The sequence below is a fragment of the Mobula hypostoma genome, chromosome 12 (genome assembly GCF_963921235.1).
Source record: "Mobula hypostoma chromosome 12, sMobHyp1.1, whole genome shotgun sequence".
NCBI lineage: Eukaryota > Metazoa > Chordata > Chondrichthyes > Myliobatiformes > Myliobatidae > Mobula > Mobula hypostoma.
The window spans coordinates 38,114,383-38,137,374 of record NC_086108.1 but is presented as its reverse complement, the minus strand read 5'-3'; the positions used below and the strand labels follow the sequence as shown (position 1 = coordinate 38,137,374).

Below are 22,992 nucleotides of genomic sequence, written 5' to 3'. Positions count from 1 at the left end.
CCAGATCACTCTATCTCCATCTCAGGAGAGAATTGCCACTGACATTTTTATGAACCCACCGACACAGCTACTTTGACTACACCTTCCCTATCCTGCCTCTTGTGTGTATTCGAACAGAAATGGCTGGATTAGTCAAACCCAACATTTCGAGTGTCCAGATGATATGTTAATAAATGTACAATCACAACAAAGTAACTTAGGCTTAATTTATTGTCATAAAATACATAGCATAGATAATACACACAAAAATACCACATAGCAAGTCATAAAAATTTCCACATAGATTTCAGGGCTCATGATTCTTCGTCACCACTTGATTGTTGTTGTTGCTGATGTAACTCTGAATTCTGACTTGCTAGTGAAACTATCCCTGGGTCCCAGGCACTGATTGCGATCCCAGTCTGGGCAAAATCCAAAGAATGGATGGAAAATTTCATTCATTTATACAAGATCCACAAGTTCAGAGGGACCCAGAAACAGACCAACTCTTTGATCTTTTGCCTCAAAAGAGCCTGTCTTTCTTCAATCACAAACTGTGCCCCGTATTCAGCAGTGTCGAGTTTATCCTTAAAACAATTAGATATTTTAATGGTCACTCCTTATCTATTAGTCCACCAGTGTTTTGAACACAATATTCCTTTGGACAAAGAAGAGTATTAATCTTTACTATAAAATATTCACCCCCCTTTGTAAGTTTTCATTTTTTATTGTTTTACAACATTGAACCACAGTAGATTTATTTTGGCTTTTTTAACACAAATCAACAGAAAAAGACTCCTTCATGTCAAAGTGAAAACCGATCTCTACACATTGATCTGAATTGAGGTTCACTCCCCTTAAATATGACACTCCAAATCATCACTAGTGCAGCCAGTTACTTTCAAAAGTCACATAATTATTTAGATGGAGATCGGTTTGTGCAATCAACATGTTTCAATTGATTGTAGTAAAAATACACCTGTACCTGGAAGCTCCAACTGCTGGTGAGTCAGTATCCTGGCAAAATCTATACCATGAAGACAAAAGAACACTTCAAGCAATTCCACGACAGGGCTATTGAAAAGCACAAGTCAGGAGATGGATATAAGAAAATTTCTAAGTCACTAAATATCCCTTGTAGTATAATTAAGTAAGTCATCAAGACATGGAAAGAATATGGCATAGCAGTAGATCTGCCTAGAGCAGGCCATCCTCAAAAACTGAGAGACTGTGCAAGAAGGAAACAGGTTAGGGGGCCATCAAGAGACCAATGAAAAATTTTGGAGGAATTACAAGCTTCAGTGGCTGAGTTGGGAGAGACTGCACATGCAACAACTGTTTCCCGGGTGCTTCATCAGTCGCAGCTTTATGGGAGAGTGGCAAAGAGAAGGCCACTGTTAGAAAAGAAACTCACATGAAGTCTTAGCTCGAGTTATCCCATGTTGGATAGATCCATATGTAGACCGGCTCTACTGAATAAGTCGGCTGCTCTTATCAGCTCTTTTATGACTGATTCTGGGATTTCAGAAATTTGGAGATTTCTACACCCAAAGGACAAAGAGTTTTCATCCTTTTCACATGTTTATCATTCTTATTCTCGAATTGACTACTTTTTTGTTGACTCTCATTTAATTCCATCTGTAATTGATTGCAATTATGACATTATCGCCATTTCGGATCATTCTCCAATGAAGCTTTCTATTAAGTTAATGGATACTTCTTCTACTAATGAACAATGGCGATTTAATTTTAATTTGCTTCAAGACTTGGACTTTGTTAAGTTTATGAAGGAACAGATTGATTTCTTCTTTTCAACTAGTATTATGGAAGAAATTTCCAATGCAACAGTATGGGATGCTTTTAAAGCTTATATTCGTGGATAGATTATTTCCTATTCTGTTGGTTTGAAAAAAACGTATTAAGAATGAAATACTTTTGCTGGTTGATAAAATTAAAGAATTGATAAAAAATATGCTATTGCTCCTAGTAAGGAGCTTTATAAACAGAGAGTTGAACTCCAAATTGAACATAGTTTACTATTAACATCCTCGATCGAAAATCAATTAATGAAAACTAGAAGTGAGTTTTATATTCATAGTGATAAATCGGGTAAATTATTAGCTAATCAATTGAAAACTACTTCGGTTAAGCATTAAATTACTAAGATCCGTAAACATGATGATACTTTGACAGTTGATCAGGACGAGATAAACAAAACCTATCAAGAATTTTATACCTCTTTATACCATTCTGACATTCCTCATGTTTTTAATATCATGCATGACTTTCTAAGAAAATTGAATTTTCTGAAATTATCACCCGAAGACTGTTTAACATTAGAAACTCCTATTACAGAGGAAGAAATAACAGCTGTAATCTCTTCAATGAATTCCGGTGAAGCACCTGGTCCTGATGGTTTTACAGTGGAATTTTAAAAATATTTTTCCTCTATTCTGTCTCCTTGGTTGTCTAGAATATTCAAAGAAGCAATCAGATTAGGTAAATTACCACAATGGTTTTATGAAGCTTCTATTTCTTTAATTCTTAAAAAGAACAAAGATCCTACTGATTGTGCATCATATAGACTGATATCTCCTTTGAATGTAGATTCAAAAATTTTTTCAAAAATTTTAGCAACTAGTTTAGAGAAGGTATTACCTCAAATTATCTCTGTGGACCAAACAGGATTTATTAAAACCGTTATTCATCTTTCAATATCAGGAGGTTAATGAATATTGTTTATACTCCCTCACTTAACACTCCGGAATGTATTATTTCATTACATGCTGAGAAAGCTTTCGATGGAGTTGAATGGCCTTATTTATTTAGTGTGTTCGAGAAATTTAATTTTAGTCAGATATTTATATCCTGGATTAAAATTGTTATATCATACCCCTGTAGCTTTGGTTTGTACTAATAATCAAAGATCTCCCCTTTTTTCGTCTATCTCGGGGTACCAGGCAAGGATACCCTCTTAGTCCATTATTATTTAATATTGCCATTGAACCTTTGGTAATTGTTATCTGAGACTCGCCTAACATTTTTGGTATTACCCGTGGAAATGAAATACATAAATTATCATTATATGCAGATGATTTGTTATTATATATCTCTAATCCAGAGAAATCAATTCCTGTTATTTTATCTTTGTTGGCTCAATTTAGTAACTTTTCTGGTTATAAATTGAACCTTAATAAGAGTGAACTATTTCCCCTAAATAAGCAGGTTCCTATTTATGGATGTCTACCATTTAAATTGGTTACTGACTCTTTTATATATTTAGGGGTTAAAATCATGAAAACGCATAAAGATTTACTTAAAGCTAATGTTTTACCTTTAATTGATCAGAATAAACTTTTGTTTACTAAATGGTCTCCATTGTCTTTGTCAGTGATCGGTCGGATCAATGCTATCAAGATGATTATTTTGCCTAAATTTTCATATATATTTCAAATGGTACCAATTTTTATTCCAAAATCTTCTTTCGATAATGTTGATTCAAAAATTTCCTCATATATATGGCAGAACAAAAACCCTAGGTTAGATAAAAGGCATTTACAGAAATCTAAAAAAGAGGTGGGGGAGGGGTTAGCGCTCCCGAAATTTAGATTTTACTATTGGGCAATTAACATTCGATACTTAAAATTTTGGTGACAGGACTTAGATGTAATTTCAAGTCCACATTGGGTAAATCTTGAATGTAATTCTTTACAAGGGTTTTCATTGGGTTCTATTTTAGGGACTTTGCTTCCTTTTATTCTTTCTAAATTATATAAACAAATGAATAACCCAATAGTTAAACATACTTTATGTATATGGTTTCAATTTCAAAAATTTTTTGGGTTGAACCAATTTATTTTAGCACGTCCTATTATATCTAATTTCTTTTTTCAATCTTCCACTATGGATCAAGCTTATTTAGATTGGAAAATCAAAGGTATAGTACAATTTCATGATTTATTTTTGGATAATTGTTTTATGTCCTTTGAAGAATTATCTAGTAAATATAATTTGCCGAGATCTCACTTTTTTAGATAACTACAGGTTAGAAACTTTTTAATTACTGTTTCTCCTAATTTTCCACATCTATATCCAATGGATATTTTGGAAAAAAATTTAGATTTAAATCTTTTTCAGAAAGGTGTTGTAGCAATTATTTATAACATAATTATGAATTTATGTCCTGATGTATGTAATAAAATTAAAACTGATTGGGAAAGAGAACTTAAGATTATGGTACCGATTGAAAAATGGGAAAAAATTCTTCAATTAGTTAACTCATCCTCTATATGTGCTAAACATGTGTTGATACAGTTTAAAGTAGTGCACAGGGCTCATATGTCCAAAGATAAATTATCTCGTTATTATTCTTATATTAATCCAATATGTGATAGATGTCATTCTGAGAGAGCTTCTTTAGATCACGTGTTTTGGTCGTGTCCTTTGTTAGAAAAATATTGGAAAGATATTTTTGATATTATTTCAATGGTTTTGAATATAGACTTACAACCTCACCCAACTACTGCTATTTTTGGATTACCAATGATAGAATCAAATCATCTGACCTCTTCAGCTCGTCGGATGATTGCATTTCTTACTTTAATGGCTAGAAGATCTACTTTGCTGAATTGGAAAGAGATTAATCCTCCTACCACATTTCATTGATTTTCTCAAACTATGTTGTGTTTAAATTTGGAAAAAATTAGATGTGTTGTTTATGATCCCTCTATTAAGTTCAAAAAGACTTGGAGGCCATTTATTCAACATTTTCATATGACGTAATTTGACCTTTTCTAAACTTATTTTATTTCTTTGTAATATTGGTTGAGAGGAACGGAGTCGTCGACACTGAGGTTTTCTCCTTTCTCTTTTTTTACGATGTTACAAACAGCCCATGTCTTTTTTTAGTTTAGTTGATTAATTCTGTTCAGATTAGTTTTTTATTGGGGGGTTATAATTTTTTTTTTCCTTTTTCATGAATTTTTTTAGATATTTTTCTTTTTTATATATTGTTCATTTGTATCCTATATGATTGGGAGTTTTATCATTTAAGTGTCAACTGGCTTTATAATCACTTATGCTAATTATAACAATGTATTCCGAATAACTTTGTACATTATCGTGTTATGTTTATTTTTATGAAGCTAATAAAAAGATTGAAAAAGAAAGAAATCTTGGCTACAGTTTGCTAGAAGTCATGCGGGAGACTCTGATAAAACCAAAATTGAGCTTTTTGGCCATCATACTAAATATTATGTTAGGCGTAAGCCAAACACTGCATATCATCAAAAACACACCATTCAAAACACACCATTCCTTCTGTGAAGCATGGTAGTAGCTGCATCATGCTCTGGGGATGCTTCACTGTAGCAGGCCCTGGAAGGCTTGTGAAGGTAGAGAGTAAAATGAATGCAACAAAATACAGGGAAAACATGGAGGAAAACCGGATGCAGTCTACAAGAGAACTGCAACTTGGGAGAAGATTTGTTTTCCAGAAAGACAATGACCTCAAGCATAAAGACAAGGTTACTCAGTAATGTTTTAAAACAACAAAGTTAATGCCCTGAGGTGGCCAAGTCAGAGTCCAGACCTCAATCCAATTGAGAGTTTGAGGCTGGACTTGAAAAGGGCTGTTTGCTCATGATCCCCATACAATCTGACTGAGCTTGAGCAGTTCTGTAAAGAAGAATGGGGAAAATTTGCAATGTCCAGATGTGAAAAGCTGATAGAGACCTATCAACACAGACCCAAGGCGGTAATTGCTGCCAAAGGTGCATGGACTAAATACTGACTTTAAGGGGGTGAGTAATTATGCAATCAATTATTTTGCGTTGAATAACTGTAATAAATTAAAACCAATTTGTGGAAATTTGCTTTCATTTTGACACAAAGGAGTCTTTTCTGTAGATCCGTGTCAAAAGAGCCCAATTAAATCCACTGTGATTCAATGTTGTAAAACAATAAAACATGAAAACTTCTAAGGAGCGTGAATAGTTTTTATAGACACTCTATGTGAGTGATAGTACACCTGATTCTGCTATGGATTTCTATTGTGGGCGGAGACTGGGAAGGAGTCTGGGAGAGGAAAATCATGGTTGGGAAAACGGGAAGGCAGAGGGGAGAGAGCAGGAAGCACCAGAGGGACATTCTGTAATGATCAATAAATCAATTATTTGGAATCAAGTGACCTTGTCTCATTTGCCAGGTCTGGGTGTGTCTGCACCCACGCCAATCCACACTGAAGATAAGTGCCACTGAAATTACCATTATTTTCAGTGATTTATTTATTACAAAACGTAACTGTATAGTGACATGCATTTCCTTTGTATCTGCATTCTGTTATTTGGAACAATATAATACAATAAATATATACAAATATTCTGACTATCTAAATGAAACTTCAATTTGAATTATTTCAGGTCTGAGAATACGCCTGTTCTACTTTTCTCTAAAGCTACTAAGCTGCTTTTTGTATATTGTTCGTGTGCTGCTCGATGATCCTAGAGAAAGAAATGGATGGTACGTACAAACTCAAAGTTTTATTCTAACTCTTATTGATATCTTATTACAGTACATTTTAAAAACTTATCAAAATAAAGCACCATAATTATAAAGCATTCCCCAGGAAAAGTGAAGTTCTTCTTTGTGTCACTATTCATTTAATGCTGCTCCATCAAAATCATGTGACCACTAAATTTTTGAATTATTTGCTGAAACGTGTGAATTGCATACCAGATTTTGGACAAGTGAAGGCTAATTGTACAATATTCTCATGTGGAACCATGTGGGATGCTGATTATGTAAGTTGCACTGCCTTTGGCCACTTCAGTTTTGTGTACCTTGAGGGTGCTTTAAAAATGCAATCAGGACTTCTGTGTGCCTCTGCTAATTTCATTTAAAATATGTATTTTCCGAAACATCCAAATTTTACATCCAAAATTCACTTTGTACATTGCACTAGAGGGCTTTAGATGGTGTTGAATAGATCTTTTGAAAAAAAAGAAAATATTAATGATGATTATGAAGACACGTAGTCCTCTTTTATTGTCATTTAGTAATGCATGCATTAAGAAAATGATACAATATTTCCTCCAGTGTGATATCACAAAACACAGGACAGACCAAGACTGAAATTATAACGTATAGTTACAACAGTGCAACAATACCATAACTTGATGAAGAAGTCCATGAGCACAGTAAAAGTTCAAAGTCTCTCAAATGTCCCACATCTCACGCAGACGGGAGAAGGAAGAAAAATTCTCCCTGCCATGCCGACCATAGTCCGACTCTGAGTCAACTGAAAACTTCGAGCTCTGATCAGCTCTCTGACACCGAGTACTGAGCGCCATCTCTGTCCGAATGATTCGACCTCAACCTCGGTCGCCAATAGCAGGCAAAGCCGGGGATTTTGAGGCCTACCCTCTGAAAGATTCCCGACCACGCAGTAATGACAGCAGCGAACGAGTGTTTCAGAAATTTCTCCAGATGTTCCTCTATGCTTTCCCGTCCATTCTCCATCAAATCAGAATTGTCCACGGCCCCCATCTAACAGATACGATACCATTTTTCACTGGAGGGCTGCGCACGCGCAGGCGCGCTACTCTCTCTCCTCCCGCCTATTAATATTAGAATCTTTTCACCACTGTGTTATATTCAATATAATTTACAGTAACAATTAATATTGTATGTTACAAAGTAAGGAATAATGGGCATAATTCTGTAATTTGAGAACATATTGCTCAATACATTTTTCACTAGATCACCATAAATATCATGTATCTAGTTTTAATGATTTCAACCAAATGTCACTCAAATTAATCAAATTTATTACCGTAAATCTAATCACTTGGCTTTTCTCAAACTTGGCAATAACTATTGATCAACCATAAAATTATGACTTAAAAATGACAGATGGAATTTCTTGTGATTTTTTAAAAATTGTTTTTAATTGTAGTATCTAAAGTCATGGAGCCTTAGAAATGGACAGCACATAAGCTGGTCCTTTAGGCCATCATATCTATACTGGCTATCTATACCAGCGGTCCATGGACCTCTCAGTTAATAGGAGGGGTACGTGGCATAAAAAGGGTTGGAAACCCCTGATCTATGCACATTCTGTGGCATTCAGTGCCTCAGTAATTCAGACGCTCATCCAGATACTTCTTAAGTGTTGTAAGGGTAGCTGTCTCCACCACTGTATAAGACAGTGCAGTCCGGTTTGTAGCCACCCTCTGGATGAAAAATAACTTCCTCCAATTACCTCTAATCCTTTTATTCATCACTTAAACTTATGCTGTCTGGTTTAGACATCTGGAAAATAGAAACATACCTTACTATCCACCCTATCTATGGCCCACATTATTTTGTTGGATCCCTCCTCAGCCTCTCCTACTCCACGGACCATAAACCCAGTTTAACCGGTCACTCCTCTTTCCCTGAAACTGCCCATTCCGGGCAACATCTTATAAATCTCTTCTGAACCTACCACAGTGCATTCATGTTCTTCCTGTAGTGTAGTGGCCATAAGTGCATACAAAAGACTAGTTGGGCCTAACTAAGGTTTCATAAAGTTGTACTATGTCTTCCATGCTCTCATTTTATGTGCCCTGGTAATAAAGGCCAGGATCCTGCATGCTTGCCTGTTTAGGCATCCACCTACAAGTAAACCATGGTCCATTATGTAAACAGAACCATCAGTTCAACTTTTCTGCTCTGTGTTCCATGTAATACTAGGCATACACAGTCCTGCTTACCGCCCTCCTTCACAGCTCTGTCCACTTTCACCCTTCCCTCCTCTCAACTGCCTCGGTTTTGTTTGCCTCCATCTATCACCACCAACACCACCCCCTCCCTCCACCTCCTCTCTTTCAACTCCCTTACCTGGATCGATCTGCTTACCATCCTTCGGTAACTTGGGTCCACTTCATCACTCCCCCATCCTCTTTATACCATCTATCTTTCTTCACCTCCCTTAGGGCTGATGCAGGTTTTGACCCGAAATGTTGACAGTTCCTTATCCTTACCCCCCTCCCCCCAAAAAATGATACTGCTTGATCTGTTCAATTCCCCCAGTAGGCTGTTGCTTCTTTTTCCCATATTGTCGCATTTGCAGTTTCTGAGTCCCCTTGAGTGTATGTTAAGGTATATTCTGAAATGAACTGACTTGATTGTGGAATGTGTTCGAATCATCTAGTATTAGGTTTTGAGATTGTACTGTAGGTCACGTCATTGGTTGGAAAGGCAAAAACTATCACCATTCATCTTCCCTTTCTGTTGACTGAGAAAGATTAAAATTTCCCCCAGGCTTTACTATTAACATTTATGTAGGAGTGATACAAATGAAGGAATTAAAAATTATGTGGTTGATGGTTGATCTAGTGGTCCTCATGGGTCTGGAAACTTGATAATGTAAGGCAAGGGAGAGCTTTGTGCTAAGGTTAAAAAACCATGAAAATATGCAGACATTTCCTCGTCAGCAGCTATAGCTGGACTTGATGCCAGGAGTAGCAGCTGCAATAGAAAATTAGATGACACGCTTGGTTAGTAAAAGATCAGATATTGCATTCATAAGTAGGAACATGCACAACCATTTCTCCCAAAAGGAGATCCCATCAACACTGGCTTTACATTGGAGCAATTCTAATCCCGCCTTAGATGAAATCAGTGTCAATGTACTGCTGATAAGGAATGTATATTTTGGACTACTTGAAAATTTTCAGAAGAATATATATTGCAATTTTTATCAGTTGGTTATGTGAACATTAATAAATGTTGCAATTTACAATTATAATTTATTACTAAAACTAGATGTGCAAAACATACTATTTAGTGAATAATGGTGATATACAGACAAACATTAAATCCACCTGATTGATCTGAAATGTTAATTTTGTGTTTTGTTTTATAAAGCTGGGGCTGCTCCAGTCAAAACCACACTCTCAGCAAGATTGACCGGTAAGTTCTCAGTTGTTTTGTAAGTATTATTTACATTTTATATGCATCAATTAATGTAAAATATGCTTAATAGAATAGGAGCATGAATCAAAGTTTTCCTCAGCAGAAATGTCACAATTAAGGTGGATGGCATGGAGTGAATAAGTACAGTAAGTTCCCAGACCTCTTATTAATTTAGAACAGGTGTTGCCAACCTTTTAAATGCCATCAACCCCTACCATTATTGAAGAGGTTTGTGGACTCCAGGTTGGGAACCCCTGCTTTGGAATTTATGAGGATTTCCCAAAAGGCTAAATCTTTTGAATTGAATTCTTGAAATTGTTACATAATTACAGTCATAGATCAGCCAACAATGCCCATATACTTGATCAGGAGCCCTCTGTGACTTTGTTTCACATGCTTATCTAGATAGTTCTTAAATGCAGCAAGAACGTCCATTTTCATTTTTAAATCTTTTTTTTATTAATTATTATTGAAAATCAACAAAAAACATTAAAGTAATCAAGTCAACATATCAATATGTAGAATAAGAGTTAAACTATCAACCAAGCAAAACAATATATCAATAATAATAAGAAAAAAACAAAATGTTAAAAGCTTTTTTTTGGAAAAAAGAAAAAAAGGAAAAAAGAACCCCTACTAACTAAAACAAACAAAAAAAAACCCCTACTGACAAAAAAAACGAATAAAAAAATCCATTGGGAGCACAAACCTGGAGCTGTACACCATACAAGCTTCCATAAAAGAAAGACGTCAATCCGCCAACCAAATCCATTTACCCAAGAATCAGAAGGGGACCATCTTAACTAACTCAAATCAAATGATAGTAGCAGGCAAAAGAGCTCCACCTTTTCTCAAAGTCAAATTGAGGATCAAAAGATTGATTTCTGATTTTCTCCAAACTAAGACATAACATCACCTGAGAGAACCATTGTATCAAAGTGGGAAAATAGCCCTTCTGACCAATAATATGACATATGCAATTACATGTTGGTCTGATATAGAAATACCGTGAACAAACTGTCAATTTATTAGGTTGTAAATTAATTTTTAAAGCTTTAGAAATTGTAGAAAAAATAGATTTTCAAAACTGTTTCAATACAGAACACGACCAAAACATATGTGTCAACATAGCTGTCTCAGTTTTACATCTATCACACTGACTATCAACATTAGGAAATATTTTAGACAGTCTCTCCTTTGTCAAATAATAATGATGTACAATTTTAAATTGAATTAGAGAGTGACTGGCATAAATCGAAGAAGAGTTAACCAACTTCAAAATTTGCAGCCAATTCTCTGTTATCAAGGTCATGTTAAGCTCTCTTTCCCAATCTTGCTTAATCTTAAGTAAAGGATATTTATCCAGTTGTAATAGTAATTTATAAATTTTCCCAATAAAACCTTTCACTAAAGGATTCATTTTTAAAATAATGTCTAACAGGTCCAAATCTTGTATATATGGAAAATACTTAAATATTCTTGTAAGAAATGTCTAACCTGAAGATATTGCAAGAAGTGTGAGTACGAGAGAGAATATTTAGTTACTACTTTCTCAAAGGACATCAATCAGCATTCTTGAAACCGATCCATGAAGGAATATACTCCTTTATTCCTCCAAACAGAAAAGGTAGGATCACAAAAGGAAGATTTAAATAAATAGTTTTGATAAATTAAACTAAGAAGGTTAAATTTTGTTAAGATTTTAAAAAATCACGAAACTGGTACCAAATTCGTAATGACTGCTTAATCATAGGTTATAAATTTAGAATTGAAATTTTGGCCAGTTGTGCAGGTAAAGAGGCTCCTAATAACGAAGTTCAGTAAAATTGTAAAATTGTAAAATTGTTTCACAGCTTTCAATTCCCAATCAACCCAAGGTTCATTTTTATCAGTCCAATATAACCAGGAACACACATAATGTATATTAACCGCTCAATAATAAATTATTAAATTAGGTAAAGCCAGACCTCCATCTTTTTTAAAATTTTTGTAAATGATATTTTCCAATTCTTAGTCTTTTATTATTTCAAACAAAAGATGAAATAATGGAATTAACCTGATCAAAAAACTTCTTAGTTAAAAAAAAGGAATATTTTGAAATACATATAAGAATTTTGGTAAAATCATCATTTTAACTGCATGAATTCAACTGGCTAACGAAAGTGTAAGTGGATTCCATCTAGAAAATAATTGCTTCATAAAATCCACTAAGGGAACTAAATTAGCTCTATAAAGGTCTCCATAATTTTTGGTGATGATAATACCTAAATATTTGAAAGAGTCCGTAACTTTAAAAGGAATGTCATCATATATAGTAGAGCTACTAGGACTTGATTTTTCAATCCCTGTGGTAAGTTGGCATTCTCGATGTTTGCAGTGGGTTTGGAGTGGTGACAAGGAGGGAGGGTAGGTATGTCATTGGGGTCATCTGGTGGGCACCCTCCTTCTTCGACGTTTCGTTGATAAGCCCACAACGTTTCCAGAGAGCTCAACGGTGCTACCTGGCGTCCCAGATACACCCCCCTCAGTTCCATACCCTCTTGTCTTCATCTTGCAGCCCAGTTGTTGTCTTTCCTTTTAATCCAAATCCAATTGCTGCTTTCTTCTGCTGCATTTGACAAGGACTTGAAGGAGAATCATTTAGAGGAAATAATTAACTTTTATGCAGGTTTAATTTATATCCTAAAAACTTTCCAAATTCATTTAATAATTTGAATAAACTAGGAATGGATTCTTAAGGATTCGAAACATAAACTAAGAGATCATCAGCATAAAGGGAGATCTTATGAATAATCCCATTTATGGAAATTCCTTGAATTTCTTTAGCTTCACGAAGTGCAATAGCCAAAGATTCCAACACCAAATTAAATAACATGGGACTTAACGGACATCCTTGTCTCGTACCCCGCAAAAGGTGAGAAAAAGGGGATCTGCAATTATTAGTAATAACAGTGGCGATAGGGCTTTTATATATCATTCTAATCCACTTATTAAAATTAGTATCAAAGTTGAATTCCTCTAAATGTTAAATAAGTATTTCCATTCAACTCTACCAAATGCCTTTTTAGCAACAAGAGAAACAACACATTGGGGAGTCTTAGAAAGGGATGAGTATATTAATATTTAACAGTCTCCGAGTATTAGAAAAGGAATAACGGCCTTTTCTGAAACCTATTTGGTTCTGAGAGTTTTAGCTAGAATATTCTCCAGTCGATTAGCCATTATTTTTGAAAGAATTTTAGCATCCACATTTAATAATGAAATAGGTCTATATGAATGACAATCAGTAGAGTCTTTATCTTTCTTAAGAATTAAAGAGATAGAAGCTTCATAAAATGTGGAAGGTAACTCTCCTAACAAAAAAGAATCTTTAAGCATTTCCAACATATAAGGAATAAGCAATTCTTCAATTTTTTTATAAAATCCTACAGAAAAGCCATCCAATCCAGGAGCTTTACCAGATTGCATTGAAAGAATAGCTTTCTGAATTTCTTTTTCAGTAAAAGGAGTATCAAGAGTTTGTTGATCTTCAACAGATATTCTAGGAAAATCAATCTTTTGTAAAAAGACATTCATTTTAGAAGGATCAGCTGGAAACTGAGTTTTCTAGAGTTCACTGTAAAAGTCTTGAAAAATTTTATTAATGTCTTCATAATTACAAGCTAAACTATCATACCCCTTATGCATTTAAAAAAAATTGTCTTTTAGCTCTAGCTGCCTTTAGTTGGGATGCTAATAGCTTATTACTTTTATCTCCAAACACATAAAATTGACTTTTTAATTTAAGCAAATTTCTTTCAATAGGATAAGTTAATAGTAAATCATATTGTGATTGAAGTTCAACCCTTTGTTTAAATAAATCAATATTAGGAGAGACTGCATAAGTATTATCCAAGTTTTTAATTTGTTTTGAAATCCTCTCTAACTCCATTTTTGTCTGTTCCTTAAGCTTAGCCAAATAGGAGAGTATCTGACCTCACAAATATGCTTCAAATGTATCCCATATAATCAAGTTCGACACATCTCCCGTATTATTAAAAAGAAAAAAATCTTTTATCTGGGTCTCAATAAATTTGACAAAGTCCGAACTTTGTAATAAATTTTCTGGAAAACGCCAAGGCAAGTTTACATTACTAACATCATTCAATTCAAAAATTAAGCTTAAAGGTGCATGATCCGAAACAACAAGAGCGTCATATTCACATTTCTGGACTTTGGACAAAAATCAGAAATCAGCTATAAAATAATTAATTCTCGAATTTTTTTATGAACATGTGAATAAAAAGAATAATCTCTATCATTAGGATGTAGATTTCTCCAGGTTTCGATCAAACCATAATCAGTTAACAAGGAATTAATAAGTGATGCTGAACAACTCGGAAGCTGCTGATTGGTTGAGCACTTGTCAATCAAAGGATTTAAACAACTGTTGAAGTCACCCCCACCATCAGCAACATATATTCATTTAAGTCTGGTAATAAACCAAAAACACTTTTTAAAAAAGGATCATCTACAGTAGGTCCATACAGATTAAACAGGACAGTTTTTCTATTACAGATTGTTCCTTTAACAATTAAAAATCTACCATTAATATCCGAGATGACGTCTTCTTGGATAAATAAAATGTTAGATTTTATAAAAATAGATACTCCCTTTGTTTTATTTTGACAAGTAGCATGGTATAAGAATGTCCACTTTCACCACCCAGTTAGGTAGTGCAATGCCCTCTAGATGAATAATGTTCTTTGTCAGAACCCCCTCAATGTCTTATCCCCTTCTCTAAACCTATTCTGTTTATTTTTGACACCTCCATCTCGGGGAAAATTTTCAACTTTCTAGCCTTTTTGTGCCCCTCATAATTTCATGTATCTCTATCAGTCCTTCCTTCAGCTTTTTCTACCCCAAGGAAAACAAGCCCAGTCTATCCTGTCTCTCCTCATAAACAAGACACTCCATCGCAGGTAATATCCTAATGACTATTCTTTGCACACTCTCTAGTCCATCCATATATTCCTTACAGTATAGTGGCCAGAACCGCACACACCACTCCAACTGTGACCTAACTAATGTCTTATAACATTGTTCCATAATCTCTTTGCTCCTAAATCCTATTTTCCGGCTAATGAAGATTAATATCCTATCTGGTTTCTTCATCATCTTAGCTATTTGCACTGTCATCTTTCTGAATCTTTATTCATGTATGCTGAGAGTCCTCTATTCCTCAATACCTTCTAGGACTTTACCAGTCATGGTATATATTCTACTCATAGTGGTTCTTGCAATGTGCATCATCTTGCACTCAGAGGATTAAATTCAATCTGCATTGCTCCGCCTGTTTTACCAGCTAACTAGTATCATCCAATAGCTTAAGACTGTCCTCCTCTCCATGAAATATTGATGCAGGGGCTCTACCTGAAATATCAACCATCACTCTGCCTCCATATGTACAGAGACCACCAGGCTCCAGGACCGCTTCTATCCTGCTTTTATGACTATTGAACAGTCCCCTAGTATGATAAAATAGACTCTTTTGACCTTGTAATCTACCTCATCAGTTTTGGCATCCAATTTGTCAACTTGCCTTGGATCCCATGGACACATGATTGCTTGTGTCCTTTGAAGTACATGTTGATTGGCACTTTTGATGTCTACTTGTGGCTGCACTACATACAAAATGAAGTGCTACTCTTGCTGACAGCACTTATCAAACCTGTACCCTTGATACCCTGGGTTCAACTAGGTGCACGATTAGCCAGTTGTTTTCCAAGTGCCATCACACACTGATCTGAGAAATGTATATCACCATTTCTTTATTGTTAATCAGTCAAAGTCAGAGCTAAAAACAATACTCCACACCAGAGATGCTGCAATCTTGCAGTCAGTACTTCATCATGCTAGGAGCCTTGGGAAATTAGTACTATCAGTAGTGATGCTGACAATCTGGAAAGATCATTAAAAGAGAAGTTTTTGCTTTGGTCACTTTAGAGAGGTCATTGATTTTTTTTTCTGCCATCGTATCTTAAGCTTACCCACTTACATCACAAATGTCATTTTAAAGATGAGGTGGTGTGTGTGTGTGTGTGTGTGTGTGTGTGTGTGTGTGTGTGTGTATGTGTGTATGTGGGGGGGGCAGGAATGAGGGTAGATAGTGAGAATTACACCCCGCTATCTGGACTAGATCCTCCGCAGCTTGGAAGTACTGATGCCCAAACTGAAGGTGTTGCAGACAGATCTCTCCTTATGGACTGACTTTCCATCTTGCATGTAGAATACACCATTCTGAGGTGCTGACTGACTTACCACCTGTATTAAATAAAATGCAGATGTTAAAAGATTGAAATAAAAACAGAAATATATGAAACACTTGGCATGTTAGGAAGTATCTGGGGAAGGAGAAGTAGAGAAGTACCTCACCTGAAACATTAACTCTGTTTCTTTTTCCTCAAAAACAGCCTGACCTGATGAGTGTTTTCACCATTTTCTGCTTTTATCATCAAATGCTTGAGTTCCAGGACTCAGTCCCTTTTCCCGTCACCTAAACAACCCTCACCCTTTCTCCCTTACCTGAACAAGGAACAGTCAGTGGTACTGCCAGACAAACACCTAAATCATTATAACATGAAATTTATGGACTTTAAACATTATATGGTAGGTTGAAATGCATAATGTTTATCAATTTGAAGTTAGGTTCATGAGTTTATTTTGACTAAGCGTGTCAAGTTATACTTTTATTTCTGAGATGACAATTTTAGTAATTTTACTGGTATATTGTACGTCATTTTCCTTAAGTACCTTGCATATTATGAGCTGAAAGTAAGCTAATATGAGCATTGCCTGAAACATAATTGAAATACAAACTAACCAAAGTTACCAATTTGATTTACCATCAGGTCTCCTATAATCTGGGTAGAAAGAAGTCTTCCCTTATGGAGTTTACAGGTAAGAAATGACCATTGGTACAGATAACTTGATAAGAAAACAATCACTAGAAATAATGCTAATTTTTTTCTGGGGTTCTGAGGCTAGACTTGGATTAGAAAATTGAGCAACAGGCAAAATAGCTTTTCTCTCATTACACTTGTTGATAATCCTGCTTTGATAGTAAAGAGACTATCAAAGATAATGAAATTTACAGGAAGATCTTGTTTCCTGCTTGACATTGCTGCCTGATACACCTCCAACAGTGCCCAGATGTGAGCTGCAGGGTCGTCAGCCGGAGACCACATTCATTGGTGTTTCACTCCCTTAGCCCTGGTACATCCCCTGGTGATGGAGCAATAGCAGGGATGTCACCCTGACACCCCCTGCAGCTTGCAGTTGGGTTAGTCGTCCCCCAATTTCTGTCCTTCCTCCTCAGTTACTGCCAAAAACTGCCCTTTCCTGCCTCCTCAGCTAGGATAGATGATGGTCCTCCCGCCAGCCAGCTTCCTTACATTCAGCTGCCAGGCCTGACTACTTCAACCTCTTCCACTGGTGGGCAGCCTCCACACCTTCCTTCCATGGGATGGTTAACTCAGTGAGGATGGCTGTCGTGGCAGCTATGGACCACAATACTATGTCTGGGCAGAGAGATGTGGTGGTGATTTATGTGGGGAACTGTAGCTGTCTGCCGAGATCTGTCCTCATGTTCCACTCCACTCCCTGCCTGTGGAGAGGAGTCCTGTCTTGGGCGGATGCATTCAGAGCTTTTAACAGCCTTAACAAATGGGGTGAGTTGTCATCCCATTAGGGAAATGCTGCTTCTCACATCCCACCTGCAGGTCTCTAGGAAAATTTCACCTGGTCGTGCCACTATCTGTAGCGTCCTTGGGACAGTGCAGTCTTGTGTTTTGCCTGAATGTGTTGGAGGTTGACATTGGTGGTATCACACAGAGGGCAGCTTTCCTCACTACCAAACCACTGGTGAAGGTTTCAGGGACAGGGTAAGGTGTCATAGGTTGCCCTGATGAGGAAGCCAAGTCTGGCTTGTGGAATTTTCACAGGTCAAGCCAGCTGAATGACCTGTTGATAGTGCCATCTCATGTTGCCCACCTTTCCAGTCAGCCCTGTGCCACTGTCTTCATCCTGTCGCGCTTCTCCTCTGTCCTTATCACCTCCTTCACTTCCATGGCTTTCCTCTCTTTCTTCAACGCCTTTGATCAGAAATGTGCTGCCTTCCCCCAGCCAAGTCCTGCATGCCCAGCCTCGACGCTGCTGACAAACTCTTGGTGTTGCAGCCTGCTGATGGCCTGGTCTACTTCAGCTTGAGCTCTCCATTTACGGCCGGTATGGATTGAGGCATTGGGACTCCTCTCCAGAGGGTGATGGACTCCTTCAGCTCAATGACCAATCGGGTTTTCTGCCGCTTGTACCCCAGGCTGATGAATCTCAGTGGCAGCTGCAACATGTTCTTCCCAAAGAGGCCAGTGTCCGAGAAACAGTGTGGCAGCCCCTGCCGTTCCTGGGTGTTTGAGTTAGCTGTCCCATCCATCCTGCTGGCTGTTGATGAGGGTCATTTTATACATTTTCGAAGGCTACATCACCCTCTGCGAGCTGTTTCTGTGCTACTTTTCCCATCTGCCTGTCAGAGAGCTCTGCAGTGTATTGCCTCCCAAGGCTTTGGTTGGGGTGCCTGACCAACAATGAGATTTTCTCACCCCCTACATCAAAGGTGATGTTGTTGCTTCTGACCCCTTATCAGAAGGATAGGCTTCGTGACTTGGAGGGCTTGATCTTCATCTTTGCCCATGTCACTAGCTCGTCCAACCTCTTCTGCAGTCTTCTTGTGTGTGCAGACGTCTGAGGGATGCTTGTGACATCATCCATGCAGCTTCTCAGTGGAGTGAGCCTCTGTCCGGACTGTAGCTTTATCCCTCCAATCACCTGCTTTGCTCCAACAATGATTATCTCGAAGACTGCCACAAACAGGATGGCAGAGATGGCACAAGATGCTGCCACCCCATTGTAAAGTCTCGGAAAGAGAAGCCCATCTGGAGGTCACTGAAGTAATCGGAAACCAGGCCGCTAATGCAGTCGGGAATATAAATGAACTCGATCGCAAAGTTGGTGAAGCACAGATCCACAGGCATTCGCAAGATCTAGCCACATGATGTGTAGGTCACCTTTCTCATGCTTGGTTCGTAGGATCTGGTCCTATATCAATGATGCATGCTTCACACATCCTGGGACACCTGGAACTCCTGCCTTCTGACAGCTGATGTCACTGTATCCATTGCCCATGAGGAAATTGGTCATCCTGTTAGCCATGACAGAGAAGACAATTTTCCTCTTGAAGCTCTTGAACCAGTTGATGGAACTGAGGTTCTGCTCTTTGGGGATGAACACTGCCACAGTTCTTTACCACTCTGATGGGATGTGCTGGCTTTTCCAGGCAGTTCTCATTAGGTTCCACATGATCTTTAGCGCATGAGGGCAATTTTTGTAGAGATTGTAAGGAATTCAGCTGAGACCTGGTGCTGACACTGACCTTGCCTTTTTGATGACATCTCTGACCTCACTTTGCTTGGTGGGGGTTGGGGGGTGGTGGAAGAGGAGTCAAACTGGACCTTTGGAGGAGATACACTGGTAATCCAAGAGGAGTTTTCCTGGCTGGATCACTGAACTGGCCCCTGACGTACTGCTCCAGCTCTTTTTTGGTGGCTTCCAGATTCCCGTTCTTTTTATCTTCCAACAGCTGTCAGGCATATTAATAGGTTAATAATCATTAGGGTGTACGAATTATATACGAAGTATATCAACATATTTTGCCATTTCGAATAACTTAGTAAACCAGTTGGCAATATTCCCTCTAATTTATTTTTACAGCTGTGAGGACCAACCATTGCTCTGAGCAGGAAATTTTTACATGGCCTGAAAACTGCACAGCACTTTAAATGTTTTGTTTGTAATATGCATACTGTGAATATTTAGAGTGAAAATTTAAAAATACTTTAAATTTATTAATTGAAGGATATAATGAAGTATAGTAGGAGAAAATCTTTCACCTTTTGTAAACTTTTGCTCGTCTGTCTTTATTACAAAACTATTGTCTATAAAGAGTTTCCAGATTAATTAAGTATCCAGATGAAAGATGTGTCTTAATCCTCATTAGATCATCCAAGTGTTCCACTTCTAGTCTATTTCTGGAATTACATTTGATTGAATTCATAAGACTGAATCCAGGTTTGCAGTCAGCACGAGAAGCTTGGAATGTTTCAGCGATATCAACAAGAATTGACAGTTCTTAAAATTTTCATTTCAGCATGTAGTTTAATGTATCAGTGAACATCTTAACTGAAGCAGTCTTAAATTTCTCAGAATTGATAAATTTGAAATCACAACGTTGCTGCGATATTCTTGAGGCAAAGCTTTCATCATAGTTCGTAATAGTAGCTGAGTATTTTTTCTCAGTTGTACAACATTCTCTTTTCCAAATTCAAAATTGGGCACATTTGCAATGGCAACTGTGTCAAAAGCTTGCCTTTCTCTTCGATGATTATTAGGAAATCTATTATCCACGTGATTGCACACACCTTTGAATGAATTGAATAATATTGACATCAGAACTTATACATGCAAGCAGATCTTTCACCTTGTCACCCTAATAAATGGTATAGCCAAGATAGTGTGACTGTAATTTGTTAATTCAAGCACACACATCAAAGTGGCTGGTGAACGCAGCAGGCCAGGCAGCATCTCTAGGAAGAGGTACAGTCGACGTTTCAGGCCGAAACCCCTCTGAAACGTCGACTGTACCTCTTCCTAGAGATGCTGCCTGGCCTGCTGCGTTCACCAGCAACTTTGATGTGTATTGCTTGTAATTTGTTAATTTTTGCTTTTACATATCGCAGTGCTTCAATTGTATTCCAACAGCTTTTCTGAAGGAATTTACAAAGCAATGCCAGATCTCCTAAAATATCATTGAGGATAGTTAATGCTACTTAACATAGAAGATTTGTCAAAATCCTCAAGCAGTGGTTGCTGATTGGATCATTACATTCATTAACTTGCTCTTTACGAAACTGGGTTAAAACTTTGTAATTCCTCACTAAAGCAGTAACGACAAAATGTTTTGACAGCCACCTTACTTCGTTTAGTGGTCTAAATGACACAACATCACATTCTGTGACATTAGCTAACTCTTCTAGCTATCCTTTTTAAACTGATGACCTGCTGAACATTGTATACTATAATCCTGCATTATTTATACTGTTTTCCATGTGTTGTCTAATCCCAGATCTTCTCTGTGTGCAATGCAATGTTGTTCAGGCTGATGCTTTATTTCTCATTGCAAAATTGCTGCCATTCTATTATTCTTTCCAAGCATAGCATTTGCTGCGTCTGATGTAAACATCACCATTTTTTGAATATCAAAATTGTTGTTCAGATAAAATGTTTTTATTGCTTCAACAATAGTGATATTGTCATGTGCAGTGTCAAAACATCCACAAACACAAGTTTCATAGGATGTTTCATTTTACTGTTAAAACTTAAAATAAAAAATTAACATTGTCTGTACAGAAATGTCTGTACTTTCATTAGTAATTCGTGTGTGGAAAGAAGATTCCGCAATTCTGCCATTATCTGTTTCTGAAACACAAAGCTGATGCACTCAACAAATTCAAATACATAGTTCTTGCTGTACCAACTCTCTGGTATATTTACATATTTGGCCATGTTTGCATGGTTTCCTTGCACAGAATGCATAAAAATAATTAATTTTAATTGCTAACATAATGTTATCAATTACCATTTTGACAATATCAGAGTTAGACTCTTTTGTGCATCATTTTCTCTCTTGCTTCACCAGATGAAGGATATGTCTTAATCTTCATTAGATCATCCAAGTGTTCCTCTTCTAGTCTATTTTTGGATTTAGATTTGATTGAATTCATAAATCGGAATCTAGGTTTGCAGTCAGCACTAGAAGTGGAGTTTCAGTTAACATGTGCAAAATTCCACATTTTGTCTGGTTGCATAATTTGGAAACTGCATCTTTATGAATTCTCTGGTTAAGACATCGTTTTAAGTAATCTAACTTCCATTCTTCCCATATTTTCACCATTGAACTCACCTCCAAATTTTCCTTCTGCACAAATGACCTTGATATGGAAAAAAATCACCAACTTTAATTTTTGGTTTTTGATGCCAAGACGGTAGTTCAGTATTAGTTGCAAAAATCATTCTCTCATAAATTAGACTATAAGATATAGGAGCAGAAGTAGGCCATTTATCCCATCAAATATGCTCTGCCATTCAATCATGCGCTTATCTAATTGTTCCAGTCACCCCCATTCCCCTGCCTTCACCCTGTACCCTTTGATGCCCTGGCTAATCAAGAACATAACTATCTCTGCCTGAAATACACCCGATGATTTGGCCTCCACAGCTGCTCATGGCAACAAATTCCATGGATTTACCACCCTCTGCCTAAAGTAATTTCTCCACATCCGAGTTCTAAATGGATGTCCTTCAATCCTGAAGTCATGCCCTCTTGTCCTAGAATCCCCTACCATGGGAAATAACTTTGCCATATCTAATCTGTTCAGGCCTTTTAACATTCAAAATGTTCCTATGAGATCCCCCCTCATTCTCCTGAACTCCAGGGAATGCAGCCCAAGAGCTGCTAGACTTTCCTCATACGGTAACCCTTTTAGTCCTGGAATCATTCTTGTGAATCTTCTCTGAACCCTCTCTTATGTCAGTATATCCTTTCTAAAATAAGGAGCCCAAAACTGCACACAATACTCCAAGTGGGGTCTCATGAGTGCCTTATAGAGCCTCAACATCACATCCCTGCTCTTGTATTCTATACCTTTAGAAATGAATGCCAACATTGCACTTGCCTTCTTCATAACCAATTCAACCTGGAGGTTAACCCTTAGGGTATCTTGCACAAGGACTCCCAAGTCCCTTTGCATCTCTGCATTTTGAATTCTCTCTCCATCTAAATAACAGTCTGCCCGTTTATTTCTTCCACCAAAGTGCATGACTATACACTTTCCAACATAGTATTTCATTTGCCACTTCTTTGCCCATTCCCCTAAACTATCAAAGTCTTTCTGTCTCCTCAACACT

At 37.0% G+C, this 22,992-nt stretch overlaps 1 protein-coding gene across 1 annotated transcript in view; it reads left to right on the top strand.

Moving 5' to 3' along the window:
* kcnt2a (potassium channel, subfamily T, member 2a) overlaps window positions 1-22,992 on the top strand; it is a 1,051,023-nt gene that overhangs the window by 326,288 nt on the left and 701,743 nt on the right. The window contains exons 3-4 of the mRNA XM_063063856.1: window positions 6,399-6,498; window positions 16,827-16,875. Of these exons, the coding sequence (XP_062919926.1) occupies window positions 6,399-6,498; window positions 16,827-16,875 (149 nt within the window). The remainder of the gene's footprint in view (window positions 1-6,398; window positions 6,499-16,826; window positions 16,876-22,992) is intronic.